The sequence below is a fragment of the Lathyrus oleraceus genome, chromosome 4 (genome assembly GCF_024323335.1).
Source record: "Lathyrus oleraceus cultivar Zhongwan6 chromosome 4, CAAS_Psat_ZW6_1.0, whole genome shotgun sequence".
In the NCBI taxonomy this organism is placed as follows: domain Eukaryota; kingdom Viridiplantae; phylum Streptophyta; class Magnoliopsida; order Fabales; family Fabaceae; genus Lathyrus; species Lathyrus oleraceus.
Genome location: NC_066582.1, coordinates 291,640,163 through 291,661,398, shown reverse-complemented (window position 1 = coordinate 291,661,398; position 21,236 = coordinate 291,640,163). Strand labels below are relative to the sequence as shown.

The 21,236-nt window shown below is 37.4% G+C and overlaps 1 protein-coding gene across 1 annotated transcript; it reads right to left on the bottom strand.

The window, feature by feature from the left end:
* Positions 1 to 307: 307 nt before the first annotated feature.
* Positions 308 to 3,931, bottom strand: LOC127137162 (uncharacterized). The gene is made up of 3 exons (XM_051063646.1): positions 3,372 to 3,931; positions 2,437 to 2,960; positions 308 to 1,053 (listed from the first exon to the last, which is right to left on the bottom strand). Exons 1-3 carry the CDS (start codon positions 3,929 to 3,931, stop codon positions 308 to 310), a joined length of 1,830 nt encoding a protein of 609 aa, XP_050919603.1.
* Positions 3,932 to 21,236: the final 17,305 nt, after the last annotated feature.

The following is a 21,236-nucleotide window of genomic DNA, read 5'->3' as shown; positions in this document are numbered from 1 at the left end:
GTTTGTTTGAATGGTAAGCATTGTTCCTTGATTCCTCTAATTCATGGAGTTGTTCTTTTAATTTCTCACCGGCTAGAGTGGAGTCAAAGTTCAAGAATTTAAGAACCCAAAGTGCTCTATGTTCCATCTCTACCGGGAGATGATAAGTCTTCCCATAAACCATCTGAAACGGGGTTAGTCCAATAAGAGCTTTGTAGGCGGTACGATACGCCCACAAAGCTTCATCCAATTTTGAAGACCAATCTTTTCTTGAGCTCGAAACAGTTTTTTCAAGTTTCCCTTTTACTTGTCTATTTGAAACTTCCGTTTAACCATTTGCTTGTGGATGGTAAGGAGTAGTCACTTTATGCTTCACACCATAATGTTCCAAAACTTTTTCCAAGAGTGTATTGCAAAAATGTGATCCCCCATCGCTTACCAACACCCTAGGCACACCAAAACGTGAAAATATGTTTTTCTTTAGAAATCTTATCATGGTTTTGGAGTCGGCCTTAGGTGAAGCAATTGCTTCCACCCACTTTGTTACATAGTCAACAGCTACAAGAATATACTCATTAGAGAAGGAAGAGGGGAATGGGCCAACAAAATCAATTCCCCAACAATCAAAGACTTCCACTTCCAACATGTTGGTTAGAGGCATTTCATCTCGTTTACCTATCCCTCCGCTTATTTGGCATGTGTCACAATTCTTTGAATGTTCATGTGCGTCTTTAAACACGGACAACCAATAAAATCCCGCTTGGAGGACTTTAGTGGCTGTTCGCAAACCGCTATAATGACCTCCATACGAAGAGTTATGACAATGCCAAAGGATTTCTTTTGACTCTTCAAGTGTCACACACCTTCTTAGAATACTGTCCACACCCGCTTTGAACAAATACGGGTCATCCCACACATAGTACTTTGCATCCGCTAAGAATTTCTTTCTTTGATTACTAGTGAGGTCTTCCAGTGTCAAACCGGTTGCCTTATAATTAGCAAAATCGGCAAACCAAGGCCCCAATTGAATCGCATAAAGGTTTTCGTCCGGAAATTCTTCCCGCACTTCTTCTTCTTTGTTTATAATTTCCATATTAACCAAACGGGACAAATGATCCGCTACCAAGGTTTTGGAACCTTTTTTATCCCGGATTTCCAAATCAAATTCTTGTAATAATAAAATCCAATGAATTAGTCTTTGTTTGGAATTCGGCTTGGTTAGCAAATACTTGATTGCCGAATGGTCGGTGTAAACTACAACTTTGGACCCGATCAAGTAAGCTCTAAACTTTTCCAATGCATACACTGTAGCTAGTAACTCCTTTTCGGTTGTCGCATAGTTGACTTGCGCCTCATTTAAAACTTTAATAGCATAGTGGATGGCATGAAAAGTTTTAGCTCTTCTTTGACCCAAAACCTCACCAACCGCATAATCGCTTGCATCACACATAAGTTAAAAATCAAGTGTCCAATTAGGTGCAACGATTATGGGTGCGGTGACTAATTTTTATTTTAACTCATGGAATGCTTTTAGACACGACTCATCAAAAAGAAATTGTGTACCTTTGTTGAGCAAATTACTCAAGGGCTTTGCTATCTTTGAGAAGTCCTTGATGAATCTTCGATAGAATTCGGCATGTCCAAGAAAGCTTCTTATTCCTTTGATGTTTGTTAGGGGTGGTAGTTTTTCAATGACTTCCACCTTTGCTCTATCAACTTCTAGCCCTTCGGAAGAGATTTTGTGACCAAGGGCAACACCTTCGGTGACCATAAAATTGCATTTCTCCCAATTGAGCACTAAATTTGTTTCCACACATCTTTCCAAAACCACATCAAGATTTTTCAAGCATAAGTCAAAGGACGACCCATAAACGGAAAAGTCATCCATAAATACCTCAATGCACTCTTCGATCAAATCCGAGAATATTGCTTGCATACACCGTTGAAATGTTGCCGGTGCATTACACAATCCAAAAGGTATTCTTCGGTAAGCAAAAATGCCGAAAGGACATGTAAAAGCCGTCTTCTCATGATCTGCCAGATTGACCGAAATTTGGTTGTAACCCGAATAACCATCCAAGAAACAATAGAAATTCTTGTCGGCCAACCTTTCCAACATTTGGTCCATGAAAGGTAGCGAGAAGTGATCTTTCCTTGTAGCTTGATTTAGCCTCTTATAGTCAATGCACATCCTCCATCCGGTTACCGTTCTAGTTGGAATCAACTCATTTTTATCATTTTTGACAACCGTCATACCACCCTTATTTGGAACTACTTGCACCGGACTCACCCATTCACTATCGGAGATAGGATAAATCATTCCGGCCTCCGATAGTTTGACAACTTATTTTCTCACCACTTCTTTCATTGATGGATTTAAGCGCCTTTGAGGTTGTGCAACGGGTTTGAAATTTTCTTCCATCATGATCTTATGCATGCAATAAGCCGGACTAATACCCTTTAAATCGGATAATACCCACACTATTGCACCTTCATTCTTTTTCAGCACTTGTGTCAATTTATGCTCCTTTTTTATGGACAAGGCATTGCTAATGATCACCGGTTTAGTACAATCATCACCAAGGAACACATATTTCAAGTGTGGAGGTAGCATCTTCAACTCTAATTTTGGCTCTTCCACTTTCTTTTTCACATCCAAGTCCTCATTTTTCTCCTCATGATAAGCAATCTCTCCGCAAGACTCCAATTCATGCAAAATTGCTTCAATTTCTTTTTCTTCATTTCCGGTTAAAACATTGTAAGCTCCTATAAGATATCTCTCTAACGGATTAGAAAAATGAACTTGATTTACAACCTCCACAATTTCCTCTTCGGTGGCATTGATTCGGAAAGAGTCATGCTTGTCATTAGGGTGCTCCATGGCCTCAAAAAGATTGAAAGTTACCTCTTCATCTTGCACTCTTACTTTCATGAGTCCATCATCAATGTCGATCATCATTCGGGTTGTTTTCATAAATGGTCTTCCAAGAATTAGAGGAACATCACGATCCTCATCCATGTCCACTATCACAAAATCTACCGGAAATAAGAATTTGTCCACCTTCACTAGCATATCTTGAGCAACTCCATTTGGTGAAGTGGTAGACTTATCGGCTAGTTGTAAAGTCATCCTCGTAGATTTCACCTCAACATTTCCCAATATTTTAACATTGGATAAGGGAATTAAATTGATTCTAGATCCCAAATCGACCAAACCATTGCCAATGTAAGTGCCTCCAATGGTTACCGGTAAAATGACTCGGCCCGGATCAGATTCCTTCCTTGGTAGAGTTTTTTGGATTATGGCGCTACAACGTGCATCAAGCAAGATTGTCTCGTCTTCCACATATCTCTTCTTCTTTGTGAGAATATCCTTCATGAACTTCGCATACCTTGGCATTTGCTCTAATGTATCGGTGAATGGAATATTTAATTGAAGTTGCTTAAATATATCCATAAACCGTGCATAGTGTCTAGCATTCTCCTTCTTTGACGGTGAGTGCGGGTAAGGTAGATGTTGAGCGGGAATAGCACTCACTCCTTTATCTCCTTTTTTCTTCTTTCTTATTTCTGCTTCTTTCTTCACACCTGCTTCACCCTCCTGTTCTGGTGAACTATTCTGACCCTGCTCTTTTCGCGGCGCCAAAGGGGTTCGCGGCGCGAACTGAACAGTTTCTTCCTCTTTTTCCTTTTCATATTCCACCACCACTTTGTTCTCTTCCTTTTCAGTCACGACATTCATATCATCCTCTACTGCAACATCTTCACTTCTTCTACTTTTCACCTCTTTACCGCTTCTAGTAACAATTGCTTTACAATGCTTCTTCGGATTGGTTTGAGTGTTGGCGGAGAAAGAAGAACCCGCTTGTTGTTCCGACAATTGCTTCACAAGTTGGCCTACTTGATTATCCAAATTTTTGATAGCTGCCTCATTACTCTTCTGGTTTGCCATGGAGGCTTGCATGAATTGTGTGAGAGTATCTTCTAGCTTTGAACTTCCTCCTTGCGATTGTTGGACTTGAGAATTTGGATTTTGATATGGATTTTGTTGCTGAAAATTTTGGTTGTTGAATCTTGATGGTTGATAGCCTTGGTTTTTCCTTTGATATGAGTTGTTGTGGGGTGGTGGTTGCCTTTGATAACCTTGATTTTGGTTGTTCACATAACTCACTTCTTTCAATGGAGGGCAACAACCGGTTGGATGATCTCATTGACATAGTTTACAACATGATACTTGATGTCTAGCTTGAGATCCTTGAATTTCCTTCATTTGTTGTGGAAGTTTGGACATTTGTTGAGTGAGCAACTCCACTTGTTGAGAGAGTAACTTGTTTTGGGCAAGAATAACATCATTGGTATTTAATTCAAGAACTCCCAGTTTCCTTTGTGAAGGACTACGATCATGTTGACTTTGACGATCATTGAGTGTCATCCGGTCAATAATGACTTTTGCCTCTTCCGCATTCTTTGACATAAGAGAGACACCCGTGGTAGCATCCAAAAGTGTTTTGTGAGTCGATTGGAGCCCATTTAGAAAAATGTGGATTTGAGTGAGTTCATCAAAACCATGGCCTTTGCATTTTCTCAACATTGACTTAAATCTTTCCCAAGCCTCGTTTAGAGACTCGTTGCTCCCTTGAGTGAGTACCGCAATAGCCGTTTTGGCTTCCATGAATCTGGATTGAGGAAAATATCTTTCTAGAAACTTTTCTTCTAACAAATTCCAATCCATCATCACTCTTGGTGCTTGATCAAGATACCACTCTTTTGCTTTCCCCACTAAGGAATGTGGGAACATTCTCTTAAATAATGCTTCTTCACCCGCTTCCTCTATTCCCGTAGAACCCACAATCTCATAGAATTTGATGAGATGAGTATACGGATCTTCATGGTCCATTCCGGTGAATGGATTTGCATAAAGGAGTTGGAGGATTCCGGTTTTCATCTCCGTGTTCCTTCCACCACGAGCAAATTGGGCATTCCGTCTTTGATTATTAGCGGACATTTCGGTAGGAGCTTCATCCGCCATGTTTCCTTCACAAGTTTCTGCACCCACTTCTTCAATTTGAACAAGTGAAGAAGTAGATGCTTCTTCTCTCCGTTCCTCTCTTCGGCTAGTTTCCTTCTTCTTCGTGTTCTGCTATTGAGCTTTTGAAGTGTTCTTTCAATTTCGGGATCGAATTGAAATTGCTCCTCGATAGCCTTTCCTCGCATGCACTAGAATCTACAAAACTAACAAATCAAGTGAAACACAAGAGTTATAGTAGTAAAAATAAAAAAGCTTAGAACAATGAATTATTGCAATGCTTGCAATATCGAACACCAATCCCCGACAACGGCGCCAATTTGTTGAAAAATATATTTTCGGCAAATATTTTTATATCGTATCCATAGAGATTGGTTGATATTACCGCCGTTCTATAATTTCAATTGTTGTAAGTTTAAAAAGTAACCAAGTTATTTTTGAATGAATTGTTATCTCTTGAGTAAAATAACACTAAGACAATGAAATTAGTTTTTATCAAATATAAAAGGCTTGGCAAGATTAGAGTTCACTATCCAAATTTCTTATGTTTCCTTAATGACAACTATATGGACTTAAAATTATTGATGATATTCAAGTATCCTCTCAATAACATTTATTTCTAAATGAGATTGTGATAATCACTATATTAATCGTTAGATGATTTCTCCACCTAACTATTAATATAACAATCTTTAATGTTTGATACAAAAGAAGAGGAGTGTATAAATCTATTTCTACAATTTATTCACTACTTGAAAGCATATTTTAAGTCAAGACTTGAATAATCTTTCTCAACAATAACTCAAATCTGAATATTCAAAATAGGGAAAAAATATCAATCATTACATCAATAATCTTTTGTCACATACAAGAGTCAATAGGAATACATAATCAATAAGGGATAGCTACTACCTCCAATCTTGACAAAATAGGGTTTAGCTCCTCATCATCATATTTGACAGCAAATGGAATACAAAAATAACCTCTGTTTATCTTCTCCAACACTTGTGATAATAATCTCTCATTTTCTCCCATTGTAAGTTTAAAGAGTTCAACCTTTCCCTAAATATCTCCTTTTGGTCTAAAACAGAAAAGTGATCTCAAAATATTCTAAAACTGTCACACTTAAGTTGGGTTTAAAACACAACAAGTGGCCCAAAATAATTAGGAAGCTTGCTGTCTTCGCAGGGTTCGCGGCGCCAACCTTGGTCGTGGCGCGAACTGAAGCGATTTCAGCTTCTTTGCCTTGCAAGCTTCCTTCACACCATTTCTTCCAAGCTTTGTTCTTCAAATGCTTCTAAAATGCCCATCAAACTCCTTCCAAATAATGCTTATACAATCCAATGCTCTTTTGTCCAAAAAATCTACAAAGCTAACAATTAAGTGAAATATCTACTCAAAACATAATTAAAATAAACTTAATTGCATATTTACTAAATTGTGAGAATAAAAGTGTGTAATTCAATAAGAAAATGGTAAAAGGGACCAATAATAATATACGAAAAGTAGTGATAATTGGTCCCTAACAATTAGGTCCAACCGTTTTGCCATTTTCTTTTAAGTGTGGTATGTTTTAGGAGTATGGTTCACAATATTATATCTCTAACATGCATTAACACTAAAATATCTATTTTCCCGGCCTCAAATAGTTGTGACTTCTACATAAATCCAATTATGATTGCTTAACATAGCGTTAAATTTTGACACAAAAGGCATAGCATTCTAGTAAGTGAGATTGTAAGTGTCCCCCCTTTCATGGTATTGTATGGAAACTTGGCCTTTTTTCCTTCCTTTGGAAGATGTCTTGGTTCAAGGATCCATGCTTGTTAATAGAGGGTTGAGTGATCTCCAAAGAATGACTTAAACAACAAAAAGCAAAAGCAATACTAAATTCTAATCAACTAACACTTAACTAACATTTAATTTCAAGCCATTTAATTTTATGCACTTTAAATTCAAATCTTTATTCATTTGGCATTATTCATACCATTTAACTTGTTTACTTTAATGCCATTTTCACTTTTCTCACTTGAGCCATACCTTGTGATTATATTGTGGTTGTATATACTTGTTTGTTTATCTTGTTTGATTTTGTGGTCTTTTGACCTTAATGCACATAATAATAACAAAAACCTTAAAAAAGATTGTGTAGACTGTTAGTTTTGATCTGAGACATTGGACTTAGAATTAGGCAACACTCCCTATGCAAAAGTACTTGGCCAATGCCAACTTTTATGAAACCAAGTGCTAGTGAAGTGAACTTTGATCTGGTGCAAGTATTGGGATCCCATTTAAGTTCATCTGCTATATGGTCTTATTGAAGTTGTTACTTTGAACCTGTGTCTAATGCCTATCTCTGAGCCATTCAAGGATTATGTCATCTGATACATGGGAGATCATGAAGAAGATCATGGAGTTTCTAAGCTTGGATGTGGATATCTTTATTTGATGCCTTGCTCTTCATCTTGATAATTGTGTATTGATATTGCTTGATTCTAGAGTCCAAGGGAAATTTGGGTTTCTATATGACATTCTTGTCTATTGGATTGCATCCCATTGGTAAGATCTTTTCAACTCTTAACTTTTAATTTTTGCTTAGGATTAGTCTCTTCATCTCCTCCCACTTCTTTATTTTCAAATCTCCCCCCCCCCCCTTTTAAAAATCTTCTTTGCTTGTGATTTCTAAACTTTGACCTGTATTGGAAATTAGAAACTTTGGCCTTATGCCATTGCATTTTTAAACTCTTCTTATTAATCAAATTTGTAAATGTACTTAACCATATTTGAGTTAAAATTTTCAAAAGACAAAAAGAACTAACACTCATTCAAACTCTTTTAGGCCTTTTGTGCCTCTTTCAAACTTAAATTTTTTTTAAAAGCAATTATCTCACTTTGAAATTGATACCACGAACTACGAGGTTTTGATCCCTCGTTTTATGTTGGTACGTAGGCACAAGTCCGAAGGTCTTGTCAAACACAAAAATATAATTAATGAATTATTTTTCTCACCCCCACACTCTATTTATTGCAAACATCATTTTATACCAAAATACATGTACACATAAAAAAGGGCTCCCTAGGAGTACCTAGGACATTCTGGATGCTAACACCTTCCCTCTGTGTAACCAACCCCCTTGTAATCTCTAGCATTTTATTAGTTTTGATTTGAAAACTTCTTATCTTTGGGTTTTGTTCGTACTTTTCCCTTTTCCCTTGGAAACAATAAAAACGCGGTGGTGACTCTAGTATAATTGACGTTAAGTTTATGCATATCTTTATGGTCATGAATTTACCGCTACACACTCTACATCATAAATTGAAATTTGTGAAGAATGGCAAGCTTGTCATTGTGGGTGGGGAGAAAGCACTGTTGGTAAGTCGCTTGTCGTCTTTTTCATATGTGGAAGCTGAGGATGAGATTGGAACTTTGTTCCAAGCTCCATCTATTTCTAAAGTGAATAAGTTGGGGCACCTACGTCCTCTTTCAAAGACGCTCAGAAGATTATTGAAGATGGTAGTTCAGATCAGTGGGGTCGTATGGTAGACGTCGCCAAAAACAAGAATAGGGCCGGATTGGGACTCCAGCAAGGGTAGTCTAAAGACAAAGTTGAAGATATGCAACCGAGTTTCCGTAGTGGAGGGTTCATCCATGGTAATGAATAACACTCAGCTGCCGTGATCGAGGGTGATGAAGATGAAGACTGCACCAATTATGTGACGCATGGAAAAGCTTGCAACAATTGGGTTGCTGTTGATGTTCCTATTATTATCCATCGCTCTAAGTAATTTGCTTTTTATTATTTTTGAGAAAATCCTTCTCATATGCCTAAGGGAGAAGTGAACATTGTTGGACATATTTCAAATTAATCATCAATAAAATGCAATTCTATTCATCCACGTCTATGATGTTTTTTTTTTTACTTTTACTTTTTTGCTTTTCTGAAAATGGTAATCACAAAAAACATAAATAAATAAATTATAATTGTCCATCTGCATAATATTTGGTCACAATTCACTTCTCTAAAATCAAAATATCAAATAATTATCCAGGCTGGTTTCTAAACCCATTGAATACAATGATCCTACTCCTTCTTCAAACTTTGAATTCTCTGTGTTTGAGGCTGAGGAAGAAAGTGATGAAGAAGTGTCTGATGAATTGTCTCGTCTACTTGAGCATGAGGAAAAAGCCATTCAGTCATTCAAAGAGCAGATTGAGCTAGTCAACTTGGGCTCCGAAGATGATGTGAAGGAAGTCAAGATTGGGTCTCAATTGTGTCTAGAGGTTAAGAAGGGTTGATTGATCTTCTTTGAGAGTATTCAGATGTGTTTGCTTGGTCCTATCAAAGCTAGTCCGAAAGATGATTTCCCTCTGCCACACATTGATATCCTGGTAGTTAATACATCTAAATTCAAAGTCTTTTCATTTATGGACGAATTTTCCGGATACAATCAGATTATGATGGCACCCGAAGATATGGAGAAGACCACATCCATTACACCTTGGGGAACATTCTGTTATAGAGTGATGCCTTTCAGTTTAAAGAATGATGGTGCGACGTATCAAATAGCAATGACCACTCTTTTTCGTTATATGATGCATAAAGAGATCGAAGTCTATGTTAATGATATGATTGTTAAATCCTGTAATGAAGAAGAACATGTTGAGCATTTGTTGAAGCTATTCCAGCGATTGAGGAAATACAAACTCCGCTTGAATCCTAATAAGTGTACATTTGGTGCTTGTTCTGGTAAGTTGTTGGGCTTTATTGTCAGCGAGAAGGGTATTGAAGTTAATCTTGCTAAGGTCAAAACAATACAAGAGATGTCTGTGCCCAAAACTGAGAAGCAAGTCAGAGGTTTTCTCGGCCGCTTGAATTATATCACAAGATTCATATCGCATATGACTGCCACATGTGCACCTATATTCAAGCTCCTTCAGATCAGTCTTGTGATTGGACCAAGGATTGCCAGAAAGCTTTTAACAGTATCAAAGAATATCTGCTTGAGCCTCTGATTCTGCCTCCACCTGTTGAAGGAAGACCATTGATCATGTATTTGACTGTGCTTGAAGAAAATGTGGGTTGTTGATCAGTCACCATTTATGCTAGGTATTTCACTATTTAACCGTAAATAAGTCAGGTAAACTGCGTAAACTGAAGCATTTTTAGTTAGATATAAGCTCAATTCTATAATATGAAGTGTGTTGTTACTTATGAATTTCTTGAGGATATTTTACACTTTTGGGTATGTTAGCAGGTAAAAAACTAGTTTGGAAGCTCAGGGAATCAAACGTCAGATGCGAAATTGAGCCCGAGCAAGAAAACGGAAGAAAAAATCAATTCTTGGAGAACTTGCTGTCCATACGCGTATGGCCTTACATGATACACGTATGGACCTTCCCAGTACGCGTAGCATACGCAAATGACCAGAGGGGTTGAAAATCAAGCAAAAAGACAAGCTTCTGGTGATACGCGTACCAAACTGGGCAATACGCGTACCAGACTAGGCAATACGCGTATCAGAGGCTGTCTTACGTGCAATACGCGTACCAGACTGGGCAATACGCGTATGAGACTGGGCAATACGCGTATCAAGCCCAGAATCAGGAAAAGCCCAACTGAATAGCTATTTAGAGGGGAGAAAACGATTTTTCCAGGGTTGGACGATTTTGGAGAGAAAAAAAGACGCGTTTTGAGAGCTGGAGACTCTAGGATTATCAGAGGATTCATATGTTCAAGAGTTTTCCGACGATTGAAGATTGATTCCTCACGAAATTCTGTAATGACAACAATGTTAATCTTTGTTTTTATTTCGATTATGAGTAGCTAAACCCCCCATTGCTAGGGGGGTGACCCTGATTCTGAATGTGACGGATTTTATGTTTATGAGTGCATTGACTATTTCTTCTTTTCCATTGATTTGTTCTTATTACCGTTCTTTATGCTTTATTCGTCGGACCAACGAATGATGATTAATATGAATAGTTTAAGCTGGACAGCGATTATTCATTGATCTGGATAAGAACTTTGGATAGTAAAAATAACCTAGGACTAGGGATTTTCTATCTGACCGGTAATTCTTGATATTTGAATGCTTGAGTATGAACTTAATTATTTATGGACATAGTAATTAGGTTACATAATCAAAGATCTTTTCACTAAGGAATTAGGATTAGATACCCTTGAGGACCGGAATTAATTGGACAGGAATATTGTCTAAACTTTCATAAATTATATCTGTTACAGGAAGTTTCATTCACCGAACCCTAGCAATCTTCTCTCATTTGTCTCTTGTTCAACCTTTTACTTGTTTTATTTATTTGCAATTGGTAGTATAATTACTCACAACACAAAAACCAAAGGCTTTTGTCTAATTGAAACAATCTATAAACTCTGTATCGTCAAGCAGTCCTTGAGATCGACAAACGGGGAATTTCCCTTTTATTACTACAGTGAGAAAAATAGTACACTTGCTATTTTCCCATCAGTTGTGTTCTAGGTCAGCAAGATGAAACTGGAAAGAAAGAATATGCAATTTACTACCTCAGTAAGAAGTTCACCGACTGTAAAACTCGGTATTCTATGCTTGAGAAGACTTGTTGTGCATTGGCTTGGGCTGCTAAGCGTCTGCGTCAGTATATGTTGAATCATACTGCTTGGTTGATATCCAGAATTGATCCAATCAAGTATATTTTTGAGAAGCCTACTTTAATTGGGAGGAATTCCCGTTGGCAAATGGCAGACAGAATAACCCAGCAGTGCGGTTGACCATTGTTAACCAACCTATTAATGTTGCTCACTTCCAGTTACACCCCTCAACTATCCGCCAGTTAGAAAGCAAACCTTTTGCAGGAAAGATCAATGAGGATGCAAACAAGCATCTGCAGAGATTTCTGACTATGACTACATCATTAAAAATTGATGGGCATTCTGAAGAGGCAAAGAGATTGGTCATGTTCCCATTCACGTTATCTGAGGACGCTGAGGAATGGTTCTATTCCCTACCCGCAGGAAGCATTACTACTTGGCAACAAATGGAAACAGCATTCTTGAACGAGTATTTTCCTACTTCTGTGTATATCCGTAAGAGGTATGACATTGTGAATTTTAAACAGAAAGACGGAGAAACACTTGGAGATGCACACAAAAGATTCAAGAGATGTTTAGTTGCATGTCCTACACATAATCTGGATGAAACTGAACAAATGCAGAATTTTGTAAACGGGCTGAAGATGAGAACTAAGCAACTCATTGATACAGCTGCTGGTGGCTCGTCTAATTTTTCAACAGCAACCGGTATCAAAAATATCATCGAAGCTATTGCAGCGAATGAGCATTTGGAATTATATGACCGTACTGTAAATTAGCCGGAGGGAAAAATTGACTTGAAATTAGCAAATCAGGTAGTGAAAATGGAAGACCAGATTGCTGCTGAGGTTGAAAGAAGATTGAAAGCAATGAATTTAGGTACCCAGACTGTTGCTCAAGTTCAACCGATTCCGACCATGATTTGTGAGATTTGTAGTGGACCACACTTTACCATGCATTGTGTTGCAACCGCAGAACAAGTGCAAGCTATAAATTACCTGAGGCAAAATAATCCCTACTCAAATACATATAATCCGGGGTGGAAAAATCATCCTAATTTCTCTTGGAAAGATCAACAAGGTAATATTTAGAATCAAGGACCTCCACAACAACAACCACCTTACTAACCACAATATCAATCGCAACAGCAACCTTATCAGCAACAAATACCGAAGAAAGCGGATTGGGAGATTGCTATAGAGAAGATGGCAACTCAGAATATGCAATTTTAGGAGGAGACCAGGAATAATCAGAAGAGCACCAATGCATCCATTAAAAATCTGGAGATTCAATTGGGTCAGATAGCACAACAGATAACAACTTTTCAAACACCGGGCGCATTACCTAGTGCAACAGTGACAAATCCGAGGGAGCACCATAATGTGAGTGCGGTAACAACAAGAAGCGGAAGATCTGTTCAAGATCGTAAGAAGAAGGATGAAGAAGAAGATCAGTTGCTTGAAGTGGACCTGGAAATCTTAGAAAACAAGACCCCACCTGAGGAAGAAATTGTAATACCGTCGGTGGTACAAGAAAAGCTCCCTGAACCAAAACCCATCATTAAGCTTCCATTCCCACAAAGAAACAAAAAGAAGAAGCAAGATGAGAAAATTTTTCAGAAATTCATGGAGTTGTTCAAGAAATTAGAAATCAATATTCCATTCTCTGAGGCACTCGAGCAGATGCCTATCTATGCAAAATTCATGAAAGACATCATCTCCAAGAAGCGCACCACTGACACTGACCCTGTTATACTAACTGAAACTTGTAGTGCTATTTTGCAGGGTATGAAGATTCCAGTGAAGAAGCCAGATAGAGGTTCTGTAACCATCCCGTGTACCATTGGAGATAGGTCCTTTAAAAGGCGCTGATTGATTTGGGGGCTAGTGTTAGCCTTATGCCTTTGTCTATTTACAGGAAGCTAGGAATTGGAAATGTTCAAGATACCAGAATGACACTTCAATTTGCTGACCATTCAGTGAAGAGACCTTTTGGGGTAGTTGAGGATGTTCTGGTCAAAGTTGATAAATTTGTTTTTCCTGTTGATTTTGTAATTTTGGAAATGCCAGAAGATAAAGAGATACCTCTGATTCTGGGCAGACCTTTCTTAGAAACAGGGAGATGCAATATAGATATGGAGGAAGGTACCATGACCCTAAAGGTGTATGATGAAGAGCTCAGAATTGATGTCCGAGATACTATGAAACATAAAGAAAATATGTGTACAAACCACTTCGTGGAAGTGATAGATCAAATTGTAACTAGCACAATTCAAAGAAAGTTTCCTGAATTACCGTTAGAAAGAGTTCTTAGTCTGTCGGTCAGAGAGATGGAGGAGAAGGATGAGGAAAAAGAAAAAGAAGTGCTTGCTATGCTGGATACACAAACCCCTTGGAGGAAATACAACCCACGCAGGTGGGAGGATCTGAGAGCTTCACCAGAATTAGAAGATGAAAAGGTACTGAAGAAACATAAAAGTGGTATTGGTGTTTTAAATGAGAAGAATGGCGACACCTTCAAGGTTAATGGTCAGAGGTTGAAACCATATGATCCCGGTGAAGGGGGACCAATTGAAACTATTAAACTCATCTGAGTATGAGGTGTCCCGTCGAGCCACGCGACGTTAAATGAAGCGCTGCTTGGGAGGCAACCCAAGGGAGGTTTGAAATTTCTTTGTGTATTTTTTCTTTTTGGTTTATTCAGTTTTTTATTTTCTTTTGCTTTGATGTAATCACCTATTATGGGTTGGCTTAATCTAATGAATTTGATTTGGTTTACCTTCATTTTCCTATTTATTTCGTTAGATATGTGACTATGTCTGGCTATTGGTTTTCTTGATCACTTGCACCAAATACTTGGGCGTCCTCTCTTTCAGTCCCCTGACTGTAGATACTGTTGTTTATGATTGGACGCACTGGTTAAGATTAACATCAGAACCACGAGCATGAGCTTTGAACTCAGAGGTATGATAGAACAAGTCAGCTTAACCCGTCCTGGTGAGATCAGAAAAAGCCAAACACTTATCATCATATGAGAGATATCAGGTATGTCTTTATCAATCTTGGTTTGCGTATGTTCTTTTGTTATTATTAGCTGTACGACTACACACACTGAGGCATGTTTTGTTTATCACCTAGAGCCTTTCTAGCCATCCCATTATTATTATTATCCATTGTTTTACCCTATTGAGCTTGTTAATCATTTTTTTCGGATACACCCGTTTTTTCTAAAGCCATGACCTTGTACCTATCCTACCCTGTTCAGAGTATGTGAGGATTGATTTCATCTCTACGTTTCTATCTAAGTTTGGGGTTGCTGTTGGAATAGCAACCTTTAAGTTTGGGGTAGCTTTGCAGTACGTGAATAGTAAGTGAATGTCGTATAAAAGAAAAAAAAAAAAAAAAAAAAAAAAAAAAGAAAAAAAGAGAAAAGACAAAGAAAGAAAGAAAGAAAAGCGAAAAACAATAAAAGAACAACTTTTGAAAAATGCTACATTCAATATAGATAAAAGGAAAAGAGGATTGCAAAACCCTACAGGAATAATAGGAAAGAAACGTAGTGAGAGAATGATTTCATGTACTCTGAACCAAAAGACCCAAAAAAACCGTTGTTCCAATTTCATACCCTACCTAAACCAAAGCCCCGTTTCAACCCAAAAAGACCTCAAAAAGTGTGTGTGATTGTACATGTTGATAGGATGAGAGAATTTATTCAAACTTCTGATTTGATATTGCATATTGTGATTTGAGAGTGATAACACTTTAACCCAGAGAGACTTGGTGAGAGTGTGATATAAGCTGACAGGTAAAGTCATATCAATGAGGGAAAGAGTTTCTAGCTCGTTGGCTATGTGGAAGAATCGGAAAACCTGAAAAAAAACATCAAGAGGTCCAGTGCGAAAGATTTCAGCAGTATTGTGGCAAGAACTGTTTTACAGTAAGTTTGGGGTGACATGATCTTATGGTAATAAAATGTTACTTGAGGACAAGCAACAAGCTAAGCTTGGGGTTGTGATCAGTCACCATTTATGCTAGGTATTTCACTATTTAACCGTAAATAAGTCAGGTAAACTACGTAAACTGAAGCATTTTTAGTTAGATATAAGCTCAATTCTATAATATGAAGTGTGTTGTTACTTATGAATTTCTTGAGGATATTTTACACTTTTGGGTATGTTAGCAGGTAAAAAACTAGTTTGGAAGCTCAGGGAATCAAACGTCAGATGCGAAATTGAGCCCGAGCAAGAAAACGGAAGAAAAAATCAATTCTTTGTGAACTTGTTGTCCATACGCGTATGGCCTTACATGATACGCGTATGGACCTTCCCAGTACGCGTAGCATACGCAAATGACCAGAGGGGTTGAAAATCAAGCAAAAAGACAAGCTTCTGGTGATACGCGTACCAAACTGCTGATACGCGTACCAGACTGGGCAATACGCGTACCAGACTGGACAATACGCGTATCAGAGGCTGTCTTATATGCAATACGCGTACCAGACTGGGCAATACGCGTATGAGACTGGGCAATACGCGCATCAAGCCCAGAATCAGGAAAAACCCAACTGAATAGCTATTTAGAGGGGAGAAAACGATTTTTCCAGGGTTGGACGATTTTGGAGAGAAAAAAAGACGCGTTTTGAGAGCTGGAGACTCTAGGATTATCAGAGGATTCATATGTTCAAGAGTTTTCCGACGATTGAAGATTGATTCCTCACGAAATTCTGTAATGACAACAATGTTAATCTTTGTTTTTATTTCGATTATGAGTAGCTAAACCCCCCATTGCTAGGGGGGTGACCCTGATTCTGAATGTGACGGATTTTATGTTTATGAGTGCATTGACTATTTCTTCTTTTCCATTGATTTGTTCTTATTACCGTTCTTTATGCTTTATTCGTCGGACCAACGAATGATGATTAATATGAATAGTTTAAGCTGGACAGCGATTATTCATTGATCTGGATAAGAACTTTGGATAGTAAAAATAACCTAGGACTAGGGATTTTCTATCTGACCGGTAATTCTTGATATTTGAATGCTTGAGTATGAACTTAATTATTTATGGACATAGTAATTAGGTTACATAATCAAAGATCTTTTCACTAAGGAATTAGGATTAGATACCCTTGAGGACCGGAATTAATTGGACAGGAATATTGTCTAAACTTTCATAAATTATATCTGTTACAGGAAGTTTCATTCACCGAACCCTAGCAATCTTCTCTCATTTGTCTCTTGTTCAACCTTTTACTTGTTTTATTTATTTGCAATTGGTAGTATAATTACTCACAACACAAAAACCAAAGGCTTTTGTCTAATTGAAACAATCTATAAACTCTGTATCGTCAAGCAGTCCTTGAGATCGACAAACGGGGAATTTCTCTTTTATTACTACAGTGAGAAAAATAGTACACTTGCTATTTTCCCATCAGTTGTGTTCTAGGTCAGCAAGATGAAACTAGAAAGAAAGAATATGCAATTTACTACCTCAGTAAGAAGTTCACCGACTATAAAACTCGGTATTCTATGCTTGAGAAGACTTGTTGTGCATTGGCTTGGGCTGCTAAGCGTCTGCGTCAGTATATGTTGAATCATACTGCTTGGTTGATATCTAGAATGGATCCAATCAAGTATATTTTTGAGAAGCCTACTTTAATTGGGAGGAATTCCCGTTGGCAAATGTTGTTATCAGAGTATGATATTGAATACCGATATTAAAAAGCTATTAAAGGTAGTGTCTTGGCTGACCATTTGGCTCACCAACCGACTGAAGATTACCAGTCAATACAATATGATTTTCCTGATGAAGAGATTTTTTACTTGAAGATGAAAGATTGTGATGAACCATTGCTTGAAGAAGGGCCAAAACCTGGTTCCCGTTGGGGCATGGTATTTGATGGCGTTGTTAATCAGTATGGTAATGGAATTGGGGCAGTGATTATTACTCCTCAAGGCACGCATTTTCCGTTTACAGCTAGATTGACTTTCAAGTGTACGAAAAATATGGCTGAGTATGAAGCTTGTATTATGGGGCTTGAAGAGGCCATTGATCTCAGAATCAAGTATCTTGATCTCTATGGAGATTCAACTTTGGTTGTGAATCAGATCAAAGGTGAATGGGAGACGAATCAACCCGGTTTGATACCATATAAAGACTATGCGAGGAGGATTTCAACTTTCTTTACTAAGGTTAAATTTCATCATATCCCTCGAGATGAAAACCGGATGGCAGATGCTCTTGCAACGTTGGCTTCAATGATTATGGTGAAATTTTGGAATGAAGTTCCTAATTTGACTATGATGCGTCTTGATAGGCCAGCTCATGTGTTTGCTATTGAAGAAGTCAAATACGAAAAGCCGTGGTATTTTGATATCAAGTGTTTTCTCCAAAGTCAGATTTACCCACCTGGGCCATCTTTGAAAGATAAGAAGACTTTGAGAAGATTAGCCGGTAACTTCTACCTGAATGGTGATGTGCTTTAAAAGAGAAACATCAATATGGTTCTGCTCAGATGCGTGGATAGACACGAAGCAGACCTGTTGATGACAGAAGTCCATGAAGGTTCCTCTGGTACTGTAGCGGGAAATTCATGATCATCAATCTATTGACAAGCTAGAGATCAAATAACAAGAGTCGCCGCCGCGTTTTTATTGTTTCCAAGGGAAAAGAGAAAAAGTACGAACAAAACCCAAAAGTAAGAAGTTTTCAAATCAAAACCAATAAAAAGTCAGAGATCACAGGTAATGGGGTTGGTTACATAGAGGGAAGGTGTTAGCACCCAAAGTGTCCTAGGTACTCCTAGGGAGCCCTTTTTGTGTGCATATGTATTTTGTACAAAGTGATGTTTACAAACAAATAGAATGGGGGGATGAGAAAAGAATTCATTAATTATATTTTTGTGTTTGACAAGACCTTCGGTCTTGTGCCTACGTATCAACATAAAAATGAGGGATCAAAACCTCGTAGTCTGCGATACAAATTTCAAAGTGGATGCATTGATTTTAATCAAAAATTAAGTTTGAAAGGCACAAAGGCCTAAAAATGGTTTGAATGTGTTAGTTATTTTTAGCTTTTTGAAAGTTTTAGTTAAGTATAGTTAAGTTTATTTACAAGTTTGATTTAAGAAAAGAAGTTTGAAAATGTAATGGCATAAGGCCAAAGTTTCTATCTTTTTTGCAAACGTGGTCAAAGTTTAGAACAAAAAATAGTTCAGACGAAGAAGATTTTGAAAAATGGAGGGAGAGATTTTGAAATTAAAGAAATGGGGAGAAGATGAAGAGACTATCCTATGCACAAAATTAAAAGTTTAGAGTTGAAATGATCTGACCAAATGGGTAGCAATCCAATAGACAAGAATGTCAATAGAAACCCAGAATTCCCTTTAGACTTTTAGAATCAAGCAACACACAAATGCACAATTATATTATCTTGAAGAGCAAGACGTCAAATAAATATGGCCGCATCCAATCTTACCCATTCCATGATCTTCTCCAAAATAGCCCATGTAACAAATGAATTCCATAAGTCACAGGTTCAAAATAACAGCTTCACAATGATCATGTTGCAGATGAATCTTAGAGAGGTCTTCAAAGATGTATCAAATGAAGTTTCAAATTTGCAAGCACTTGGTTCTTCAACAAGTTGGCATTGGCCAAGTCCTTTAGCTTAGGAAGGTTGCCTAGATTCTAAGTCCATTTGTCCAAAATCAAGCCAACAGTCCACTCAAAAGTTTTTTTAGGGTTTTTGTTATTATTATGTACATTAATGGTTAAAGACCACACAAATAAGAAAAGTATATACAAACAAAATATATCACACAATACGGTCCAAATAGACAAAGTGAAAAATGCATTAACATAAACAATTAGAATGATATGAACAATGGTAAATGAAGTAGAGTGCTAAAAATAAATTGCATTAAAATAAAGGCTTGAAATTAAAAGTTAGTAGTTAATTGGTTAGAAGTTAGTATTGTTTTGCTTTTGCTTTTAATTTCAAGACATTCTTTAGAGAACACTCAACCCACTTAGCACAAGCATGAATCCTTGAGCCAAAACATCTTCCAAAGGAAGGAAAGAAGGCCAAGTTTCCACACAATACTATGAAAGAGGGTGTAGCGGGGTATTCGTTACCATTAGAGATATTGACTAAATCTAAGGTAAACCATACAAGTCGAGTCGCCACCGCACTTCTATTTATCCAAAGGAATAGTTAGAAAGCGAACAAAAACCTAAAAGTTTTATCGAATCAAAAACTAGTAAAAATGTCAGAGATCGGGGTAAGGGGGTTGGTTATGTAATCGGAAGGTGTTAAGCACCCAAAACATCCTAGGTACTCCTAGGGAGCCCTTTTCATACTTGTTGTAAGGTTGGTATTTTGTGAAAATTTGTTTGTGCAAACATGATTGAAGAGATGAGAAGAGAATATACAAGTTATTTACATTTTGTGTTTGGATTGATAAACCCATTGCCTACGTACCATCTTAAAAAGATTAGGATCAAAACCTCGTAGTTCGGGGTAAAAATCTCAAAATGAGTTGGTGAATTGATTGGTCCAAAAGCCTTAAGGTCTTTTGTTATCCAAGGGAGAAAACTCAACCTAAAACCACAAATCCACCATGTGAGGATAGCTTCAACATGCTAGTGAGGGGTTAACCCTATAATAAGCATGGAAGACTCATTGTCCATCACTAAGGATATAAGTGAGTATTACATCTACCTCAAGGATAACTCAAACCTAATAGCTAAAGGTTATGAAAAGTTTTAGTTAAGGAAGTGGCCATTGAAACCACAAAAGTATTTGAATGAGTTATATTTACCAATGAAAAGTATTTACAAAATATGGTCAAAGTTGATTTAAAGGTTCAATTCAAAATAAGTGTTATGAAAAAGTTTGAAAATCAAAAGCATAAGGCTTAGGTTTCTAATGTTTGAAAAGAAATGTTAAATGTTTGCACAAAAGTTTTGGCTTGGGTTAGAGTGGAGGGAAGAAGAAGAATGGCTAAAGTCTTAATCATACAAGAGATGAGGGATTAGAAATAAGACCACAAATGGAGTTCCTCTCTTGAGATCATATTGATGATCCAAGTAGCTCCCATCCTTTGGAATATGCAAGAAAAATAATTGGTAAGCTCAAGCAATCAACATAATCAAAACAAGCTCTAAGAAGATCCCCCAATGTTTCTTGTATCTTTCACTTTGGATGAACATGGCAATGGTTCTTCAATTTGAGCTCTCATAGGATCCCCTAGCACAAAAGCACACACACCAAAAAGTTCTATGAAGTAAATCAAGAATGGACAAGAGTGGGTTTAGAGATTTGGTTCTTCTAATCCATCTTCAACATTAAGGTCCTTTTACTCCAATTTGCATAGGGAAAGTCCTAGAAACTAAGTCCATTTGTCCATTTCTTTGCATTTGGTCCACAACAATCAAAACAAAACACAAGCACAATAATATATACACAATTATGTGCTCAAGTGAGCAAAAGGAAAATTGCATTAACATAAACATGTGCTCAAATGAGCAAAGGGGAAAACCAAATGAATAATATGTGCAAGAATAGTAAATTGCATAAATGTAAAGAGCAAAAAGTAAATGTTAATGGTTAAGGGTTAAGGGTTAGTGTTAATAGTTAGTGTGC